Source organism: Kogia breviceps, chromosome 12 (assembly GCF_026419965.1).
Source record: "Kogia breviceps isolate mKogBre1 chromosome 12, mKogBre1 haplotype 1, whole genome shotgun sequence".
Taxonomy (NCBI): Eukaryota; Metazoa; Chordata; class Mammalia; order Artiodactyla; family Physeteridae; genus Kogia; species Kogia breviceps.
The window spans coordinates 90,142,842-90,165,282 of NC_081321.1; the positions used below are offsets into that span (position 1 = coordinate 90,142,842).

The 22,441-nt window shown below is 44.3% G+C and overlaps 1 protein-coding gene across 2 annotated transcripts in view; it reads right to left on the minus strand.

The window, feature by feature from the left end:
* The window catches only part of LARGE1 (LARGE xylosyl- and glucuronyltransferase 1), a 582,916-nt gene that overhangs the window by 423,826 nt on the left and 136,649 nt on the right, over window positions 1–22,441 (minus strand). For both annotated transcript variants that reach the window (XM_067010062.1, XM_059081736.2), the window contains exon 2: window positions 8,302–8,489. In XM_067010062.1, coding sequence (XP_066866163.1) covers window positions 8,302–8,407 — 106 coding nt within the window. In that variant the 5' untranslated portion in view covers window positions 8,408–8,489. The remainder of the gene's footprint in view (window positions 1–8,301; window positions 8,490–22,441) is intronic.

The following is a 22,441-nucleotide window of genomic DNA, read 5'->3' on the forward strand; positions in this document are numbered from 1 at the left end:
GGAGCTATGTCATTGCCAGAGTTCCGGTAGGAATACTGGTCTTGTTTCAAACTGATGAAAACACTCTTTCAGAATTAGGGTTTTATGGGCAAATTTCCAATCTTGAAGTCAGAGCTGTGATCAGACCCTCACAGGGGGAATACATGTCCAAATGGTGAGGTATAGAAGGAAGAAAAAAATGGAAATGTGGTTACATAGAAATGTTAAACATCTATCTCCAAAGAAAAGTCCCATGCTTAAAGAGCAGTTGAATTTCAAAGGTAAACAGTGACACAGATTCTTAAATCCCAAAGGTTAATAAAATCCCTCTCATCTGAAAAGAATGCAAGACCCACACCAGCTCTTCAAATTCAGGTGCTTATTTAATTCAGGTACTTATTCAAGACCTGCACAGGTTAAAAAATAAATAAATAAAACACATACAGGAAAGTAAACAAATCATAAACGAAAAACTGGATGGAATGTCACAAAGTGAACACACCTGTATAATCACAGAGGTTAAAAAGTAAATTCAATTACTGCCAGCACCCCCAAAGTCTTCTTTTTGTCCTGTCCCAGTCTCATCTCCACCCCTAGATTACTGTTTGCCCATATAATTCAAATCATACAGTATTTATTCTCTTGTGTCTGTCTTCTTTTGTGCAGTGTTATCTGTGAGTAGATTTTCATGGCTCTGCTGTACTTCATGATATAAATATGCCACTATTTATCTGTTTATTTTCACTGTGGACAGGCATTTCGCACACACCGGTGTGAACGTGCTCTTACACACGTCTTTTGTGCTAATGCAGACACATGTCTCTCTGGTAGACGGCTGGGGACAGAACCGATATGTTGGGCTGATAACACCAAAGAGTCTTCCAAGTCGTTACCCAAGTGGCTCTCATTTACTTAAAATTCGTAGACCGCTTTAACCATCAACAGGTTGATGAAATCCCCCTCCTTTTGTTAAATTGGTATCTGAAGCTAAAAAATAAATGAAATCACTTCCAGACCAGAACCCCCAAAGATTTGGCAGAAGTTCTGGCCCTTTCATTTCAGAAAACCTTAACCTATCACCGGTTACCAATGAAGCACCTATTATAGGCAATGTATTATAATCCTAAATTGTTTCAACAGGCAAACACGTCTGAATACAATGCCTTTTCCATGAGCGCTAAGTCCTGCTAGATATTCATGTATCAAATCAAAATTATTGAAGCCAAAGCTCCTGGAGCAGGATAAGATGTCCATATGAGAAAAGAGATGGTTACTTTGTCTCTAAAGAACAATAACAAGATGGAGGGGATGCAGGACCATACGACTGGGGGGGAGGGGGAGGGAGGACCAAACAATGGTTCCACAACTATGTCCTCATCCTAATCCCCACAACCTGTGACTATGTTACCTTACCTGGCAAAAGGGACTTGGCAGGTGTGATTAAATTAACGATTTTGAGATGGGACAATTATCCTGGATAATCCAGATGGGTTCAATGTAACCGCAAGGGTCCTGGTAAGAGGGAGGCAGGAAGGTCACAATCAGAGAAGGAGATGTGACCACAGAGGCAGAGGTCGCAGTCAGAAAGAGTAATTTGAAGATGCTACTCTTCTGGCCGTGGAGATGGAGAAAGGGGCCACAAGCCAAGGAAAAGAGCAGCCTTCAGAAGATGAAAAAGGCCGGGAGATGAATTCTCCCCTGGGGTCTCCGGAGGAAACCAGCCCTGGCAGCATCTTGGCTTTTTAGCCCACTGAGACTCACTTTAGGTTTCTGACTTTTGAAACTGTTAAGATAATAACTTTGTGCTTTTTAAAGCCACTACATTCGTGGTAACTGGCTCCAGCAGCCACTGGAAACTAATACAAGGTAGCTGCTGGGATTAGTGGAAACCAGTTTTCCTGACTCCTGGTCTAAGACTCTTGCCATGAGCTTTTCCAGGAGATGCAGCCAACTGACACATCACGGTCATTCTCTCCACCCCAGGCAGGATCACCGGTATGATTTTAAGATCAAAAGCTGGGTTTAAGAAAAGTAGAGGTTACCTTATCAACCAACTCACAACCAAATAAAATCGTGATAGACTTCCCCTGCCCTCTCAGATTCCAAGACCTTGAAGAGATGCCTTTTTGCCCAAGGCAAGAACCGCAGACACACGCAGCCCCTGTGCCCTGTGGCGGGGCACCACTCGCGGAGTCTCACTTGCACATTCTCATCTGTTATAGGCTTTTGCTTAGGCCCGGCACTGATGCTATTAAGCACTGGCTAGGAAAGCCCTTCATTTCTGATCTATTAAAAAAAAAAAAATCAATATGACTTTTATATTACCCTTACCATCTCATTTCACATTCAGCATCCTATGTTCTTATGCCCCATAACATCCTCCTACGGTAATATCTGTATTCAGCTGGGGACATTGGCAGGAAGGCGAAAGAGCTCGGCTGCCATCAAAGCTGCCACACAGCCTAGCCTCAAGGGCTAATGAAACCCTCAGCACATTATCCGCTAGCACCTTGCACGGTCTGAATTCACAGACCTCCTGGCACCGTGTCTGGGCTGACGGATGAGGAGAGGGGATGCAGGGCTGGGAAATGACTCATGTTTGGTCAAGCCCGCATCTCCCCTCCTCCTCTGTTCACGTGCCCCGTGATCCCCTGTGACGATAAAACAAAGAAAACGCTTTAACTTACAACTCTGGTTCTCGCTGCAACTCTTCAACGTGGTCAAATGTCAGGACCTCATTTCTTCCTGTTGAAATTTATCGTGACGACTCTCAAGCCATTCATTTCAGGAGGAGTTTGTGTTGATAAGAAGCGCATGAACAGTGAAGAGGGTTCAGGAACGACAAAATGCAGGCGCGGACTGGAATCGGCTAGGAATTAATATCCTAGGCCTGTTCATGACACCGCTTTTAAACGGTCTGGACGTTGCGGCCTCTGAAGACACTTGCTCTTAAATAACACCCACACCCTCGCCGGCCCACCTCCCTGACCACAGGAAGCCTCTACGAGGCGTCTGCGCAGAGCTGCTTATAAAGGATCAGAGGGCAACGTGTGAACAATTTTCTTCTGAACCACTGAAAAGCACCCTTTTCCACCTGCTGCTAACTCAACAGCAGCTGAATGCCATCTCCCTGATGGGTAGAAAAGAAAGCACCACACCCCACAAACCAAACTCTCATGCCCATGAGAAAAGGCGATTCCGGCAGAAAATAACAGACATGCTCTAAATTCAAGTGGAGGGGTGTTTAAGCAGAACTAGTCAAGTCCCAGAATTAACATCCCAACCAGAAGGCAGGTGAGGCTCCTGGCACCATATCCTGAGGTGTCAAAATCAGAGATGCTCAGAGAGCCAGGAGGAGCCCTTGTCTCCCACTGGTTCCTGCTGCCCTTTACGAGCAGAATCCCTTCCTGCCAACGTTGACTAAGCACCCACCAGGGCAATGCTCAGGCTGTGGGAATGTGATGATGAGTAAAACAGACTCTTGTCTCCAGAGTCTCACGGGCAAGTGGTTAGAAAGACAGCAAACAAGCAAAATATCCCTCGGTTGAGTGTTGTCCGAGAAGTTTCCATATAGGATCAGACATTAGAGGAAAATGACACTGAACATGGGCGCTGAAGGTGCAGGCTGGGAGGAAGGGTTGTGGAAAAAGAGAACTGTATCCTGGGCAGAAAGAACAAAGAGCAAAAATGAAGGTGTTTTCTCAGCGTGTTGGACGAGGCACCCTCACCTGAGTGAAGACAGAAATTATAAGCTAAGGGAGAACGCCTGTGAAAGACCCCAGAGCCATGATAAGGAGTCTGGAGTTAATCCGGGCAGCAATGAAGACAGCTGTCAGCACTTAAAGGCAGAAGGGTGCACATTGCTTCGCTCATCCACTCATTCAACAAACAGTGCTCCTGGCACGTAGTAGGTGCTAGAGATGGAAGGAGGGACAGAGTGAACCACTTTCCTCCGGATGCCTGTAGTCAGTCGTGAAGACAGAAATTATAAAAACGAGAAAAACGAAGTGCCCTGAGTATGAGGGAGGGGAAAGGCTGAGGAGTTGGCGGGGAGCGGGGGCGGTGTCAGGACGGGGTAGCTGAGGAAGCCAGCGAGTCAAGGGTGAGGGGCAGTCATGTTTAAGCTGAGACAGGAGGGTCTAAGGCAGGCAGGCAAAGACAGGAGGGGAAGGAACGACGCGTGCAAAGTCCAGAGGACCGAGGGCGGTGCACACCAGCCTCAAGGAAGTCCAGGGTGGCTGGATGGGGAACGTGAAAGAGGGTGCGAGGAGACGGGGCCGGAGGGCAGACGAAGGTGGCTGCCACATCAGTCCTGATGCCGAAGGGTGAACGCAGACAGCTGAGCCAGCGCATGAGAGGAGCCGAAAGGAAGGAAACAAGAGACACAGAGGCAAGAGGTCAAGATCAGACTCAAGAGGATATGGCAACCAAGCGATGGAGGGAATGAAGAAGGAAGAGAATGAAGGCTTAGAGCCTGGAGCAAGGGTAGCTGGGGACGTTAGTGGAGATGGCACAGGAACAAAGGAGGGTGTGGGAAGAAATGAAGTCAGTAGCATTTAGGAACTTCAGGATTAAAGCACCAGCAAAACAATCCCCTGATTAGCATCCTCAACCAATGGTCACTTGGCCTTTGACAAACAGCTCTGGGAAGTGGGGGGGGTGGGGGGGGGGTGTCTCAATGCTTTCCCAGACGGTGCACTCCAACGCCTGGCAAATGTGTCAGAACAGCCGTTCTTTCTTACACTGAGAAAGGTCCTGCTTCGCCACACCTTTTATGCACTGATCCTGGATCCACACCCCCGAGCAAATCACAATAAGCCTACTCCCTCCTCCTGTCCTATTTCCCATTAATTGGAGAAGATTCTGCTCATTTCCAATTCATTCAAACCCAGTGCTTAGAATCATAAGCGTGTAGAATGTTAGTGCACCGACAGGCGAGCTTCATTTCTACAAGGCCATTTCAAGCAGGAAGAGGTAAAGAGAGAGTCATGATCATGCCCCAAATCACCAACGACTCTGGCCGAGTTGATTTTAGAGCCTGAGACCCTGACCCCAAGCCAGTGCTCTCTCAATATGTCGTGCTTCTCGCGTAATCTGACTCCAGAGCCTTATGCGAAGAGCATCCACATCTCAGGGAGAGTTCTAGACTCTGCTCTCAGGAGTTGATCCATTGAGATTAAACAGGGTTGGAAAATAAATACACCCACATAAAGCCTGAACAGCATCACCATGAATCCAGGCAGCTACTCTGTCCCTGATTTATGGCTCCACCTGCCTTGAAACAGAAAACTCAAGGGTATCGGTAAGTGGACTGAAAAGTTGTTATGTTTAACTACAGAGCGAAGAATGTCTCTGCAGGCTCTTTTGGAAGTGTACCGATGCCTGGGGCAACCGGCAGGAACTCTGAGGAGGAAACCTTTGTCTCTGGATCAACACTCAGCCTTTCTTAGTCTCAGGATCTCCGGGTCAGGACCGGTCAGGCACATCACCCCGTGCAATTGCCCCTGATGTCCACACTTCCGTTTGCACAGCTCTCATCCCTGCCTCCCAGGGCAGCTCGTCCCAGCAGGGGACAGAAGGACCCTTATTATGATAAGCTTGACATCTGGCTCCCTGCCACGTCCCTCCAAAGATTCAGGGGCCGTCAGAGTAAGCCTGATCTCTTTCAGGCGACGGCCCTTTGACTGTTGGCTGAAGCTGATCCTGTACACCTGGAGCCTTTGCTTCTCCAAGGCAAACAGCCCCATTTTTTGCCACTATTTCGTATGAAACAAGGTCTGAGTTGACACGATCATTCACCTATATTCTCCTAAATGTGCTGACCTGTCTAGATTGTTCTTAAAGTGTGGCATCCAGAAATAAATGCAGTGGACCAGTGGACTAACTGGGCCCGGTAAAAGAAATCCGTCCCCTTCATCTTTCTAGCTAGAATGCTTCTGTTAATGGACCCACGTCATCCAGCCCCTATTTAATGCAACCTATCTGCCAGCCTAATACAATCATTCAAAGTCAAGGAGCACAGTCCCTCTATCGACCAGGGCTGGACCAGAGAGCATGGTGCTGTAAAGCGACCTTCAAGTCGATATCAGCCCATCACTAAGTGCAGCGAGGTATGAATGTTCTCCAGAACCCAGATCAACTCCTAGTTTCTCCTCTTTGGGGAACTGCACCATTTACCTTTGGGGGCCACCCCTCCCCAGTTTCCCTCCACATGCTTAAGGGAACTCTACTCTACCCTGTGACCAGAAATAGGCACAGGGCTCAGGGCTGCCCTTACCAGCCTCCCCCCAACCACAGTGAATGCTCTCCAGACCACGAGTAACCAGAGGCAATCCAATCAGAGGTAATGCTGGAGAATTAGGGGGAGGAAGTCCTCCTTTTTCTACAAGGGACTGGTAAGGATAAGTTGTAAGCCAAAGCTTTCACTGTGTAGGAAAAGCTACTCTTGAAAGGAACCATAGCAGAGAAAAGTAGAGCAAAGGAAAGTAGAGAGACAGAGCTACAAAAATATCATTGGAGCCCCTGGATCCAACCCTGCCTGAAGCCAGCCCTACCTTTGAACTTACTACTTTTATTAGTCCCCAAACTGCCTTTTTGCCAAAATAATTTGATGTTGGGTTTCTACCAATGAATGAAATATCAAAATTGTACAATCTCCCTCACACACATCCAAAAACATCATGTGACACTTTGTCAGCACCCCCCCAACCCCCCACCCAAAGTCTACCCTCATTGAAGCCCAATCCACAACATGGTATTACAGCTCTCAAGTCCAATAATCCAGGCCACATCTTGCCTGGCTTTGGGTCCTTGGGGACGTCACTGAAGCTGATCTTCCTTTTGCCCTCCTCATCTGTCCCCACCACATAGGATTACAGTGGAGGAAGAGCTAACAGGTGTCAAGTCCTTACAACAACGCCAGGCATGTAGAAATGCTCAAAATATTATGGTGTATATTGTTATCATCATTATTGTTATTGTTGTTATACTATTATTATTATAGTCACACTGGCAAAGTCAATGTTTTAGTGTATTAAACCTGTGCCAGTACCGATGCTCTTGGCCTTCTTTCATACGGTCTCTGCCATCAACCCTGGAGAATGCTTCCTTCTACCTCTTCCAGTGCCAAAACCAACTCACCTTCCTCCCACTGATCTCTTTGCCAAAAATTAACCATCCACTGCCATGCATAATCTATCGAGCTGCTCAGATGAAAGCTCTACTACTCCAGGGATGTCTGGGGCAGGAAAGGGGCGGGGTGTGGCCCTTCCCTTGCTGTGCAGGCACAGAGTTCCACCTCGTTTATATTCAGCCTAGCGAACTCAGGGCAAACCTCAGGCAGTGAACTCCTAATTAAAAGGTAGCCTTGAGCTGTCAATAAAATTACGCATAAAGGACATGTTTAAAAAAAACACAGTAGTGACTTTCCTGGAGATATATATATATATATATATTTAACTCAAGCGTTGCGGTAAATAAACAGAAAGTGTGCTCTTCAACACGGCCACTCCTTCCCTCCCCGAAGCTTAGAAAACCATATTTGATACTCAGAACACTGCACTGCATTTGAAACCGCTGGCTGGAAGGATGTGAGACTCATCTTTTCTGTGGATTTCGGGAACGCGGCAGGGATAAGCGTTTATTTGTTTGGGAAAGGTGACTCCTTTGCTGAGCTCCTGTACTCAGCCGGTCGGCATCACTGCTCATCTTCTGTACCCAGCACGCCTGACAGCCTCAATCACCCTCTCCCCCAGCGCCCTGGGCTTGCTTTATCTTAACAGAGTATCACGTACAGCAATGAACAGGGATCACGTGTTAACCTGTCTCCTCCACTGCACTCCAAAGGTCCAAATGTGTTATCACCGGATTCCCAGTACCCGGTTTAGCATAGATGTTAAACAGTAGCAAAATTCTGAATGTGCAGATAAGTCAATGAATAGATGAAAGAATGAATGAAACATCTCACTCCACAAATAACTAAGTAATTCCCCCCAGGACCCGACCTCTTCCCCTTTATCGACGCGCGATCAGCCTGCACAGCTGCTCTCTGATGTTTGTGTAACCTCCGCCACGCTGCTGCATCCAGGGGGGCGCCTTATTTTTGCTTTTGTATTTATCTTTTCCTCCTCCCATTACTGACTCCCTCTAATCGCCTCTGTAAACCCAGGCAAATCTTTTCCTGTGATCGGGCATCAAAATTCCATTGTTCTACAGAATGAGAAACTGGGATTAGAAGACTTGGAGGTTCTTCCTAGGACTCTGGGACAGCCAGTGTTCCTTCCTCCTTCCATCCCTCTCCCTGTGGGAAAGCATCTTTCTTACCTTCAAAGCTCCCAGCAAACAGGTAAAGCCAGGTGACGGCTGGGACGCAGAGCAGAGTCAACGAGGCAGCCAGGAATTTCCGTCTCCCTCTGCAGATTCCCAGCATCCTCTCAGAAGTGGCAATCCCTAATCCCAGCGCCGTTTCTCTGCCCGGAGCATGGAGTCCTCGGCCTCCCTCATAATACTTTCTGAAAGAAAGAGCAAAGAGGAAGGGCTGAGTTCTTAGTTAGCACTGTCAATGGATGCAAATTGCAAAAGAGAAATATACCCTGCAGGTCCTGAGACTGGTTCCACTCATCTACAATCTCCTGCTAACCTTTCATCCCAAGAGATGATGCTGCAGTCTTGCAGTCTACCCAAACTGAGAGAGTTCTTTACAAAATAAACAAATGCAGGATGATACAAACTATAGCAGATCTCTCTCTCTCTCTCTCTCTCTCTCTCTCTCTCTCTCATGCATACATACACGCGTATCTTTTACAGTTTAGGTGAGTTTTGAAGCCTGGACTAAACACTTATTAAAAGAGCACCTAGTTAGCATCTTATATGTACCAAGCACTGACCAGGTACCGTGTTTTCAAAAATGACCAGAGTGAGGGTTGGCTTTAAAGAACACCGTCTAACAAGAAAGACCAACATAAAACATCCACAGGAACCCCGAGAATGTGATGACTGAGATTTGCACAGACCTCTGTGGGAGGACAGATGAAAGTGCCGACCCATCCACGTTTAGTCAAGAGGGCAAAACAGTTCCCGTGGTCCCGGCAGAGAGAACTGCGGAAGGTGGGCAAGGATAACAGACAACACGCTCGAGGGAAAGGAGACCGGAGAGGCCCCAGCGTCATGGGTGGGAGGCTACATCTCAATCACAGTGGAAAACCTAGAAACACTCCACAGGGACTGTCTTAGTAGCTTCCACCCTTTCACAGAAGATGTCCAGAAAAGCATGAAACAATTCAAACATGCGGAGACCAGAGAGGAGCAGACAACCTACAACCAGCCTGCAGAAGGACAATCGTGGACCACACAGGAGGCTGGCTGAGACAGGTTCAAAGAAGACGCAGTGCTCTCTCAATATGTCATGCTTCTCGTGTAATCTGACTCCAGAGCCTTATGCTAAGAGCATAAGGTCAATCCAGACCAAGTAGAGGGCAAATGATCTTTCATCTGAGTACCTGACCAGGAAGGCATGTGACTTACAAAAACATTTAAAAACCAACAGACCACACAATCTCATGTCCTCCCAGCTCCTAACACAGACATCACAGTGGCTGGAGGTGGAGAGAAAAGTCCACGTGGAGCCTCCTTCACACAGCAGAACTGCCACGGCAGACAGTTATAAAAGGCTGCAGATTCCTGAGGAAGGGATGACCACCAAAGGGCCGGTTTAGATGTCCCCTTGAATGTGTCCTTCCCTCTGCCGTAACCCTTAAACCCTATGTGACAATGGTCTGGTTTAAGTGTCTTCCTTCCGCACCAGCCTTGCTGTTTCCAGAAGGTAGGGGCCCCGTCTGACTCACCTTGTATTCACTAAGACTTAAGACTACCGCCTGTCACCTGCAGAGCCTGATAATTGTCTGTCGAACAAAGAAACGGAATCAGATCCGAACCAAAGGAGACCCTCTCAGGCTTCAGGAATCTGTGTTCCGCAACTTGCCGGCAATAAACGCCCAACGGAGCCAACCTCAGCTGTCAAGGCTAAGCTTTCTTCTGTGACCACTCTGAAGGGATTTTCTAAATGGCCCTCTGGAAATAGATCAAAGACCACAGGGCTGGAGGGTGTGCAAGAGAAAGTCAAAGCTGAAAAAGCAAAATCCCTTTAAACAAAGAATGTGGACTTGAGAAGTCCCCCCCCAGGGAAGTTTTCCGTTCTGAAGTTAGGGAAACAAACCCTACACGCAAACTCCGCTAGGCACTAAGAATGAGAAGCGTGGCAATGCTGGTGATCTCTCAGGAAGGGGGAGTGTTGTGAGGAGAGGCTGTGCATTTAGAAAGATCTGGATGCAAATCCAGCTGTCACACTTGACTAGCTGTGACCTTGGCAAGGCCCCCTTCTCTGGGGAAGCTTCATTTTGTCCATCTATAACAGAAGTGCTGCCCTCTGTAGTGGGGGATGGTATGAGCCTTAAATGAGAGCACCCTAGAATAAGTGACTAGCAAAGGTGATCAAGCACAAGGCAGACGTGACCCCACCGACCTTCCAGAACACCAAAGAGCAGCCTTACTTACATTTTTTCATCTCCTGCCATGCCCACCCTCCCCCACCCCAACAGGGTTTGGCAGAAAATAGATTTCAACACATAGGTCTTGACTGACATGGCCTATGAGTATTTTAAAACTGAAAGACCCACCTATTTAATCCTCCTTCAGGTGGTAGGAACCATTACACTAAAATCACTTGTTTTTTCACAGCTCACTTAATTATGGTAAAGGCAACTAGCAGAAAGTAGCACTTATTATGTGTCAAGCACCTTCCAGTGTTTTTTTTTACTTGTTTGATTCTCAAGCTAGCCTATGATGTAGGTGTTATTTTTTCCTTCCCATTTTATAGATGAGAAAACCAAGGTACAGAAAGATGGATTAACTGACCAAAGGTTACACACACCTAGGGCAGAGACACCTCAGGCTCTGTTCTCCTTAAGTAATTCATTCTAACAGCTTTGCCAGGCAGGCATTTTCCTTCTGGTGGTAACTAAAGCCACCATACTGAATCTTATTATTTTCTTTCCCAGGGTCAAACATATCACCAACTGTTTGCTCCCATTCCCCCCCCCACCAAAAAAAGTGCAATAGACAGAAATATAATTGGAAAAGCAATAGAAGAATTTATAATTTAGAGGAAAGTAGGAACATATATGGAGCAGAACTCAAGTGATATTACTATTTAAATAATACTTTTTAAGACTCTACAACAGACAGCAGAAGCAAGAAGAACTATAGTCCTGCAGCCTGTGGAACAAAAACCTCATTGACAGAAAGATAGACAAGATGACAAGGCATAATAAGGCTGTGTACCAGATGAAGGAACAAGAGAAAACCCCAGAAAAAAAAACGAAATGAAGTGGAGATAGGCAAGCTTCCAGAAAAAGAATTCAGAATAATGATAGTGAAGATGATCCAGGACCTTGGAAAAAGAATGGAGGCAAAGATCGAGAGGATGCAAGAAATGTTTAACAAAGACCTAGAAGAATTGAAGAACAAACAAACAGAGATGAACAATACAATAACTGAAATGAAAACTACACTAGAAGGAATCAATAGCAGAATAACTGAGGCAGAAGAACAGATAAGTGACCTGGAAGACAGAATGGTGGAATTCACTGCTGCGGAACAGAATAAAGAAAAAAGAATGAAAAGAAATGAAGACAGCCTAAGAGACCTCTGGGACAACATTAAATGCAACAACATTCGCATTATACGGGTCCCAGAAGGAGAGAAAAGAGAGAATGGACCAGAGAAAATATTTGAAGAGACTACAGTTGAAAACTTCCTTAACATGGGAAAGGAAATAGCCACCCAAGTCCAGGAAGCACAGAGAGTCCCATACAGGACAAGCCCAAGGAGAAACACACTGAGACACATAGTAATCAAACTGGCAAAAATTAAAGACAAAAAAAATTTATTGAAAGCAGCAAGGGAAAGATGACAAATAACATACAAGGGAACTCCCATAAGGTTAACAGCTGATTTCTCAGCAGAAACTCTAGAAGGCAGTGGCATGATATACTTAAAGTGATGAAAGGGAAGAACCTACAACCAAGATTACTCTACCCAGCAAGGATCTCATTCAGATTCAATGGAGAAATCAAAAGCTTTACAGACAAGGAAAAGCTAAGAGAATTCAGCACTGCCAAAGCAGCACTACAACAAATGCTAAAGGAACTTCTCTAAGTGGGAAACACAAGAGAAGAAAAGGACCTACAAAAACAAACCCAAAACAGTTAAGAAAATGGTCATAGGAACATACATATTGACAATTACCTTAAAAATGAATGGATTAAACGCTCCAACAAAAAGGCACAGGCTTGCTGAATGGATACAAAAACAAGACCCATATATATGCTGTCTACAAGAGACCCACTTCAGACCTAGGGACACATTCAGACTAAAAGTGAGGGGATAGAAAAAGATATTTCATGCAAATGGAATTCAAAAGAAAGCTGGAGTACCAATACTCATATCAGATAAAATAGACTTTAAAATAAAGAATGTTGCAAGAGACAAGGACGGACACTACATAATGATCAGGGAATAAATCCAAGAAGAAGATATAACAATTATAAATATATATGCACCCACCGTAGGAGCACCTCAATACATAAGGCAACTGCTAACAGCTCTAAAAGAGAAAATCGACAGCAACACAATAATAGTGGGGGACTTTAACTCCTCACTTACATCAATGGACAGATCATCCAAAATGAAAATAAATAAGGAAACACAAGCTTTAAATGACACAATAGACCAGATAGATTAATTGATATTTATAGGACATTCCATCCAAAAACAGCAGATTACACTTTCTTCTCAAGTGCGCACGGAACATTCTCCAGCATAGATCACATCTTGGTTCACAAATCAAGCCTCAGTAAATTTAAGAAAACTGAAATCATATCAAGCATCTTTTCTGACCACAACGCTGTGCGATTAGAAATCAGTTACAAGGAAAACAACGTAAAAAACACAAACACATGGAGGCTAAACAATACATTACTAAATAACCAAGAGATCACTGAAGAAATCAAAGAGGAAGTAAAAAAATACCTACAGACAAATGACAATGAAAACACGACAATCCAAAACCTATGGGATGCAGCAAAAGCAGTTCTAAGAGGGAAGTTGATAGCTATACAAGCCTACCTCAAGAAACAACAAAAATCTCAAATAAACAATCTAACCTTAAACCTAAAGGAACTAGAGAAAGAACAAACAAAACCCAAAGTTAGTAGTAGGAAAGAAATCATAAAGATCAGAGCAGAAATAAACGAAATAGAAACAAAGAAAACAATAGCAAAGATCAATAAAACTAAAAGCTGGTTCTTTGAGAAGATAAACAAATTTGATAAAGCATTAGCCAGACTCATCAAGAAAAAGAGGGAGAGGACTCCAATCAATAAAATTAGAAGTGAAAAAGGAGAAGTTACAACAGAAAACGCAGAAATACAAAGCATCCTAAGAGACTACTACAAGTAACTCTATGCCAGTAAAGTGGACAGCCTGGAAGAAATGGACAAATTCTTAGAAAGGTATAACCTTCCAAGACTGAACCAGGAAGAAGTATAAAATATGATCAGACCAATCACAAGTAATGAAATTAAAACTGATTGAAAGTCTTCCAACAAACAGAAGTCCAGGACCAGATGGCTTCACAGGTGAATGCTATCAAACATTTAGAGAAGAGCTAACACCCATCCTTCTCAAACTCTTCCAAAAAATTGCAGAGGAAGGAACACTCCCAAACTCATTCTATGAGGCCACCATCACCCTGATACCAAAACCAGACAAAGACACTACAAAAAAAAGAAAATTACAGACCAATATCACTGATGAACATAGATGCAAAAATCCTCAGCAAAATACTAGCAAACAGAATCCAACAACACATTAAAAGGGTCATACACCACGATCAAGTGGGATTTATCCCAGGGATGCAAGGACTCTTCAATATACACAAATCAATCAATGTGATACATCATATTAACAAATTGCAGAATAAAAACCATATGATCATCTCAATAGATGCAGAAAAAGCTTTTGACAAAATTCAACACCCATTTATGATAAAAACTCTCCAGAAAGTGGGCATAGAGAGAACCTACCTCAACATAATAAAAGCCATATATGACAAACCCACAGCAAATATCATTCTCAATGGTGAAAAACTGAAAGCATTTCCTCTAAGATCAGGAACGAGACAAGGATGTCCACTCTCACCACTATTATTCAACATAGTTTTGGAAGTCCTAGCCATGGCAATCAGAGAAGAAAAAGAAATAAAAGGAATACAAATTGGAAAAGAAGAAGTAAAACTGTCACTTTTTGCAGATGACATGATACTATACATAGAGAATCCTAAAGATGCCACCAGAAAACTACTAGAGCTAATCAATAAATTTGGTAAAGTTGCAGGATACAAAATTAATGCACAGAAATCTCTTGCATTCCTATACACTAATGATGAAAAATCTGAAAGAGAAATTAAGGAAACACTCCCATTTGCCACTGCAACAAAAAGAAAAAAATACCTAGGAATAAACCTACCTAGGGAGACAAAAGACCTGTATGCAGAAAACTATAAGATACTGATGAAAGAAATTAAAGATGATACCAACATATGGAGAGACATACCATGTTCTTGGATTGGATTTATCAATATTGTGAAAATGACTATACTACCCAAAGCAATCTACAGATTCAATGCAATCCCTATCAAATTACCAATGGCATTATTTACGGAACTAGAACAAAAACTCTTAAAATTTGTATGGAGACACAAAAGACCCTGAATAGCCAAAGCAGTCTTGAGGGAGAAAAATGGAGCGGGAGAAATCAGACTGAAATTAGAACACTCCCTAACACCATACACAAAAATAAACTCAAAACGGATTTAAGACCTAAATTTAAGACCAGACACTATAAAACTCTTAGAGGAAAACATAGGAAGAACACTCTTTGACATAAATCACAGCAAAATCTTTTTTGATCCACCTCCTAGAGTAATGGAAATAAAAACAAAAATAAACAAAAGGGACCTAATGAAACTTAAAAGCTTTTGCACAGCAAAGGAAACCATAAACAAGACAAAAAGACAACCCTCAGAATGGGAGAAAATATTTGCAAGCGAATTAATGGACAAAGGATTAATCTCCAAAGTATATAAACAGCTCATGCAGCCCGATATTAAAAAAGCAAACAACCCAATCCAAAAATGGGTAGAAGACTTAAATAGACATTTCTCCAAAGAAGACATATAGATGGCCAAGAAACACATGAAAAGCTGCTCCGTATCACTAATTATTAGAGAAATGGAAAACAAAACTACAATGAGATATCACCTCACACCAGTTAGAATGGGCTTCATCAGAAAATCTACAATCAACAAATGCTGGATAGGGTGTGGAGAAACGGAACCCTCTTGCACTGTTGGTGGGAATGTAAATTGATACAGCCACTATGGAGAACAGTATGGAGGTTCCTTAAAAAACTAAAAATTGAAATACCATATGATACAGCAATCCCACTACTGGGCATATACCCAGAGAAAACGATAATTCCAAAAGACACATGCACCCCAATGTTCATTGCAGCACTATTTACGATAGCCAGGTCATGGAAGCAACCTAAATGCCCATCAACAGATGAATGGATAAAGAAGATGTGGTAGATATATACAATGGAATATTACTCAGCCATAAAAAGGAACGAAATTGGGTCATTTGTTGAGACATGGATGGATCTAGAAACTATCATACAGAGTGAAGTAAGTCAGAAAGAAAAAAACAAATATCGTATATTAACGCATATATGTGGAGCCTAGAAAAATGGTACAGATGAACTGGTTTGCAGGGCAGAAGTAGAGACACAGATGTAGAGAACAAATGTATGGACACCAAGCAGGGAAAGAGGCGGGGGTGTGGGGATGGTGGTGTGCTGAATTGGGTGACTGGGATTGACATGTATACACTGATGTGTATAAACCTTATGACTAATAAGAAACTGCTGTATAAAAAAATAAATTAAATTAAATTAAAAATTTTTAAAAAGACTCTTTACAGCACTTATTTTCCTCCTTTCCTCTCTCCATCTGCAAAAGTTAATTTCAACTGGCACAATTTGTACAAAGTTTTAAAACAGAGTCTAGGGTGGTTTGCCTTTTATGATAACACTGGCATCTGAAATTAAACCCAGCAGGTAAAAAATATTCCTTCATGAATCTGACTTTTAAATGACACCTCTATGCACTAGAAACACATTTTAAAGAAAAATCTCAATTTATATCAGAAGTTCCTCCAGGAAGTTAATATAGGAATCAACATAAGAAGAAAGGAAGGAAGAAACCGGAGGTGGGCTGGAAATTACATCCCAAGCATGTGCAAGTGTTGATGCATTAACTAGAAAACCAGTCTCTAAACTGTTATTGCCTGGGGAAAGGGAGAAGGCCGAACTTATTAATCCAGGTGTCTAAGAGTCATCTCTAAATGCCCCTCTCTCAAATCCAACATCCAATTCCTTAGCCAAGATGGTCAATTTCTCCTCCTAAATATCTACTCCATCTGTCTTCTCCCATTTGTCTTAACCAATAAAATTCACATCTATGAAATATACTGTATGAGCCAGAAAAATTCCCATGAGCTGTTAAACCACAAAAGGTAGGATTCAAAGTTGAACATAAAATATGATCGCAAGTATCCTTCAATCCAATGTAATAAATTGTATATAAACATATAAATACCTACGTAGCTATAGATATGAAAAAGGTATAAGTGTTGAAAGCTTGGTATAGCATATGGATAATTTGAATATACATGAACATATACTTTTCCTAAATATTATATAAATATAAGAATTCAAAAATATTTAAAAGCTTAAATCACTATGTCTTCTTGTTATATTGCTTTCAATTCAAAACACCTCAGTGCAGACACTGTAGTATATACGTGTTACTTTTACCTTACATGCTAGGGGCAGTGAGTTAACGTATGTAGGATCCTAGTTGGGAATATATCCTCGAGGGGTTGCTGGTTACCACCTGAAAGACCCCAGTCAGAGGCCCACATTCCAAACACTGCTGTGTTCAGCCATCTCTGATCAACAACAGAGGCTGTCTTTTTTTCTTTTTTTTTTTTAATAGATCTTTATTGTAGTGTAACTGCTTCACAATACGGTTAGTTTCTGTTGTTAAAAAAAAAAAAAAAAAAAATGAGACCACAGAGGCTGTCTTTTAATTAGCATCATAGATGTTAGAAATGATTTTTCATGGGTGTTCAAGACGTGTGGATTGTCCAGAAACAATGCACATGAAGAGGGAATAAAAATCTAAGTAACCTCCAGAAACAAAGTCTAAGGAACACAAATGGCCAAACCCATGAGAACCACTTAGGATCCCAAACTGATCCTAGGACAAGTAACAGACTTGGGCCACTGATTTTTCTAACTAAAAGAGTGGCTGCATCCTGAGAGTCATAACATTGTCATCCCTGAACTAAGAGGGCAAAGAGCTTATAAAACAGGTCCTACAGCAGACAGAACCTCTGCCGATGTTAGCTTGGCTGTTATCATTATTTGTATTGTTGCTAGTATGACAACCCCACCTCATGTCTATACCCAAGCCATCCTCTCACACATACCCCAACCATCCTGCAGTGTCCTTCCTCCTCTGCCGGACCTCAGGAGGAATTTCAAGTCCTTACTGCTTCTGTGAAACCTTTCTGGCAAGTCCAGACCTAGAGGCATTCCTTCTCTTTGTTTCTAAACCCCAACAGGTGTCACAGGCACATTCCTCCTCACTTAATTGTTTTCTAATCATTTCCTGTCATCTCTCCACATCAGACCAAAACCCCTAAAGGCAAAGGATCCAGGTCTTCTACCAGCATTTAAGACGAAGGTTTACAGTAGCTATCCCAACCCAAAGTGTGGTCCCTGAACCAGCAGCCACTGCAGAATATCGGCCCCACCCCAGTCCCAATGAATCAGAATCTGCATTTTAAAAAGAGCCTGAGTGATTGGAGAGCATGTTACTGTTTGACAGGCCTGTATTCAAGCACTTAGTAAATAACTGGTTAATACCCAAAGCTGGCCTCTCCCCTCACCTCACCCTGCAGGGACAAGCCAATGCAGGAGGGAGTCCAGTTCTCTTCCTGGGCTTCTTCGATTGCCTATTTACTACAACAGTTCTCTGCCTGATGGAAGTAGAGTTTCTAGAAGGAAAAGTGCCTTTTTCTAATTAAACACAAGCATATTATGGACTAACGGTAGCTCTGATGACCCACCCTGACCTCCTGGCAAAAGCAATTCTTGCACATTTGAATAATAACTGAGCCACACCATCCACAGAGGCACCACCACACCCATTTTACAGAAGGGAAAATCGACGCTCGAAGAGGCTAAGGACACTGATTTAGTTGTTGGAAACCCTGGGATTCAAATTCTAGTATTTTCTGAAAAACACAGGAAAAGAGTTCTTTGCTACAGGACACACAATTGATGACCAGCCTGCACCTCCCCAGTCAGAGTAGATACTTCAAGGGCAGGCACCTTGTCCATTCTGGCCACTGCTGCTTGTTTGTTGCCAGCACAGTATCTGGCACACAAGGAGGTGATCAATAAATATGTGTTGAGTGGGCCAAGGCCTGAATCTCTCAGTGAGAGCCAGCAGCCTCCCTGGATGTTCAGTATCACACAAACGACTCCTGTCACACAACCTCCAGCCCACTCTTTCCTCCCAAGTCCAGCGATGAAATCCTGTGGAACGTCCACTGTGTCACCCACACGTTCCTCTTTATCCTCAACTTCCCCTCACTTCATTCTACCTCCAGCTTTGAAGGGACAATCTGTCCCCAGGACCACTGCTTTCCCAAGGGAAAAGCCTTTTTCCACCTCTCTCTCAAGGCAAACACACAACTGGAAACAAAAATGCACACCCTAAAAGTTAAGAATTCTGTTTTATTCGGTGGACTTTCGGAGGACTTCAAACCCTGGAGGCAGCCTCTCAGTTTGCTCTGAAGAGGTATGGGAGGAGCCAGGATATACAGGAGTTTTGCAACAAAAACCAGGTAGCTGGAACATCGAAAGGTTCCTGTTAATTAAAGAAAACCAGACATCTCAAAGTTAATGAATTTAGCGCTTTGCTGTGTCTGGGAAGATGCGAGAGTCTGGGCTCCCTGAAATCACTCCTTTGAAATGCACCTTAGCTATCCAGGGCCTGTTCTTTGCCAGCCTGAGGCTCCTCAAAGTGCACCATTGGGGGTGGCTGCAGTGGCCGAGGTGGCATTCTTAGTCCGCAGACCTAAGTAAGGGCTAGGAAGTGGGTCTCCACCCTCCCGGCTTCCAGTTGTCGCTATGGAATCTTCTGCCCTTCCCTCTCAGGAAGACCACTGTTCCTCCCAGGCACCACCATGGGCTCTCTGTCCTAGTCAGTCACTAAGCAAGTAAGTCCTGGTCACCCCTCTCATTCTTGGAAGACTTTAGTTCTCACCACGCCTCTCCACCTTAATACCGCGATGCAAATAGCCAATTCACGATATCTGCCACTCCACGTGGGCCAGGATCACATTCTAGAACAACCTCCGAGACAGCAAATGTCAACATGAGTGGCCGCCCAGCCCCCTCTGGTCGCCTCCCCAGGCTGCCCTGACACAAATGCTTCTCTGGCTTCACGAACCTCAATCCACTGGCTTTCTTCATTACTATTCATCCAGGTCTAGATGTTCTTTATCTTTTCACTTATTCGGCTCAGATGCCCTGGTTTATGATTGTAACTTCCCTCTGCAAGGACTCACACCTCCCTTGGCCCTCCTTTTTTCCAACCGTACTAGCCTGGAGAAATCTGATGCTTCAAATGAACGAACACAACTATGCTTGTTCTCCACGGCTTTCCGTGGGAAGCAAATGTTACGGTATGAAATCGTGCTCTCGGGCAGGCAGATTCGTTCCCTTTAATCATTTCTGGTTTCAAATGGGCGGTCACCTGCTCAGAAATGCTACTGTTCTTTGGTAAACTCACTCTCCTATCCTCTGAGGTTTTGTTTTTTTTGTTTGTTTGTTTTTTTTTTTTTTTTTGGTTGCATTGGGTATTCGTTGCTGGGCACGGGCTTTCTCTAGTTGCAGCGAGCGGTGGCTACTGTTCGTTGCGGTGCGCAGGCTTCTCACTGCAGTGGCTTCTCTTGTTGCGGAGCACGGGCTGTAGGCGCGCAGGCTCAGTAGTTGTGGCTCACGGTCTCTAGAGTGCAGGCTCAGTAGTTGTGGCGCACGGACTTAGCTGCTCCGCGGCACGTGGGATCTTCCCGGACCAGAACTCGAACCCGTGTCCCCTGCATTGGCAGGCAGATTCTTAACCACTGAACCACCAGGGAAGTCCCTGAGATATTTATTTCATATATGCCTTTTCTTGCCAAATCTCTTCTTTTCAGAATGGTAAGTTCCAGGAGTGTTTCAGGAATCAGTTGGGGATGCATCTTTGTTTCTCTACCCAGGTGATATCCCCAATTCCAATGGCTTGTAAAACAATTCCAATGGCTTGTAAATCGATCTCTAGGCTAATGACTCCCACCTTTGTATCTCTAACCCTAGCCTCTCCTTGACCTCCAGATTGACATGTATCATGATCTTCCTCTACTGCACAGCCCTCAGACCTCAATTCCCGATTTCCCTTCCAAACCCGTCCCTCTCTAGATCTTTCCCACCTCCATAAAGGGCAACATCATCTACTCCATCGCTCAGGGCAGATACCTGGGAGCCATTCTCAATGCCTCACTTACCCCTCTCATCTTGTCAAGTCCACGCATCCTCCCATCCTGCCATTTTCACCTTTAAAAATATGTACTCTTTCCCATAACACACCCATTTCTCTCCAGTCTTCCTGCCACTATATGAATCAAAGCCACCATCATCTCCCATGTGTGCTTCCTGCAGCAACCTCCTATCTCTGATCATGCTTGAAATCATTCAATGTTTCCCCCAGCTCTCAAATCCTAAGCTCTCTGCCACGCTGACAAAGACTTGCTTGGCTAACTTCTAACTATCTCTAGGGTCGCACTGCTGGCAAGTCTAGATCTGGCTGCATCTCTTCAAGTCTAGATCTTGAAAGCTACCAACTCAAGAGAGGTCTTCTTGGACACTCCTAGGCCTAAGTAGCCTCCTCCCCAACCCACTTCACTTTATCACCACACCCTGGGTGTTTCCTTTACAGGTCTCATCAAATTTTGGAATTATCCAATTATTTGACTACTCATTGAATGGCTGCCTCACCCACTAGATTGTCACCTCCACTTGGGCAAAGTCCACGACTGCTTTATATTCAATGCGTACCCAGGCACATAGGAGACATTCCTTAAATGAACAGATGAAGGTGCTGGGAGAGCCTCGGCAAGCAGGCACCTTGCTGTCACTTGTATTGTTCCCAAAGCCCTTTTAAACAAAAGTCTGCCAGCTAGCTGTCTGACTGTACAACATCTGTAATACGAGAAACAAAATCCACACAGCACCTCAAGTAGGTCCCTGCAGCAACGGTGTGCCCCCTTAGAAACCCTCTGTTACGTCTGAGGTCCCTTGCAAAGTTCACTTCAGTAACTTTCGCTCCTTTCTCTGCCCCGGGAGGAAGAGCACACAAGAGGCACTGGACCTGGAGCATCCCTCCTAAAGGCCTACCGGCAGTCTCTTCCTTCCTCCACCTCCTCCTCTGCACATCAGGCCCCAAAGCCTGTCCCTCCTGCAGATGAACCTGTAGCTTCGGCTGTCCAACTGGCACTCGGGATCTCTTTTTTCATTCGGAGAATGGCATTTGGCCTAGGAGGCACTGTTCAAAAACTGATCATGTGAGCTGCAAGAGTAAGAGCCACATGCAATATGCTTTGAAACAAAAAGTAACAACGTGGCGTTCACTGTATTTTAAGGTCTCGAAGGGTCCATCCCCTCCAACTTACTTGGTCCTGATCCCACTGGGAAGTCAAATTCTCCTGCTCCAGGAAAACAGGTCCTTTTACCTCAGAACCACTGTGATGGCCCAGATCAAGGGCAGAGGCCTCCCTAGGGTCACGAGCCCAGTTTTCAACCACCCATTTCCCCAAAACTCTGCAGTTGAGACATGCTACCTGCAGCCTCAGAGTTCTGCCTGTTTTGTTTCTAATTATGTTTCAAAAAACAACCCCCAGGGCTTCCCTGGTGGCGCAGTGGTTGAGAATCCGCCTGCCGATGCAGGAGACACGGGTTCGTGCCCTGGTCCGGGAAGATCCCACATGCCGCGGAGCAACTAAGCTCGTGAGCCGTGGCCGCTGCGCCTGCGCATCCGGAGCCTGTGCTCCGCAATGGGAGAGGCCACAACAGTGAGAGGCCCGAATACCGCAAAAAAAAAAAAAAAAAAAAAAAAAAAAAACAACCCCCAAGGCACAGCGGGAATTTCATACGGGCCTCACAGCATTTATAA